This window comes from Anneissia japonica, unplaced genomic scaffold, assembly GCF_011630105.1.
Source record: "Anneissia japonica isolate Jap-2015-1 unplaced genomic scaffold, ASM1163010v1 scaffold288259_len28086_cov104, whole genome shotgun sequence".
NCBI lineage: Eukaryota > Metazoa > Echinodermata > Crinoidea > Comatulida > Comatulidae > Anneissia > Anneissia japonica.
Window position 1 is genome coordinate 1570 of NW_022747826.1, and position 881 is coordinate 2450.

General features: G+C 37.3%; 1 protein-coding gene across 1 annotated transcript in view; it reads right to left on the minus strand.

Annotated features, from left to right (window-relative positions):
* Window positions 1-392: 392 nt before the first annotated feature.
* LOC117120630 (medium-chain acyl-CoA ligase ACSF2, mitochondrial-like) overlaps window positions 393-881 on the minus strand; it is a gene marked incomplete at its 3' end in the record, with an annotated part of 7182 nt that continues 6693 nt past the window's right edge. Inside the window, exon 5 of the mRNA XM_033265661.1 lies at window positions 393-484. Within this exon, the coding sequence (XP_033121552.1) occupies window positions 393-484 (92 nt within the window). The remainder of the gene's footprint in view (window positions 485-881) is intronic.

Here is an 881-nt window from a genome sequence, read left to right on the forward strand (position 1 = left end):
ACAGCAGCTTTTTTGGCACTGCGGCAGTGCCGATAGAAAACTGCAGCTTTTTGGCACTGCGGCAGTGCCGATAGAAAACAGCAGCTTTTTTTTCGCACTGCGGCAGTGCCGATAGCCTCAGCCTTTTTTTTGACGTTTCCAACCAATGAGGTTACTAAGGACAGGTGTGATAATGCTCATGCCTCTTTGTTCTAGTGATGATTCTTGCTGCACACTTTTGTATTCTTTGCAGATTAAAAATGTCGGAGAGCCAAACAGTAAACTATTGCAGTAATCCAGTCTTGATGTAACAAATGCGATGTGGAGAGGTATGTGAGTATGCGTGTGTAGTTTAAGTAGGCCTATGCCCTATGTACGTTTCTGCATTGAAAATATTATTGTCAATATCTTACTTCGTTACACCTTCAGCACTTGTCCTGATGTCTTCTAATCTATCAAACAGGTTATTGGGGGTTCTTCCTAATACAATCACTTTACAACCCGTCTGTAAATAATTGTTTATACAAATATGTGACCAAACATCATAAAAGGCTGTAAACTCGTACTCTATCAAAATGTTTATTTTTATATAAATGAATAGAGCACATCATTAACTTTATAATGAGGGCTCAATGACCTTAATCGGACAATTATGTGTAAAGTTAGGCTATTTTGAATTATAACTATTCTCTATAAACTGGCCTATAAAGTTATGAGCAAAAGGGCTTTAAAAGTACTGCAGAAGAAATTGAAGAAAAATCACAGCAGCAGTTAAAGAAACTCCTTAGCAACAACACAGTTCCTATTGAGATATTGCGATGAAATTTTCTACGGTTTGCTGAAAATAGTTTGGGGAACAGAAACCTTCTATTTTTTAGTCAATACCTCAGGAAGGTAATTGG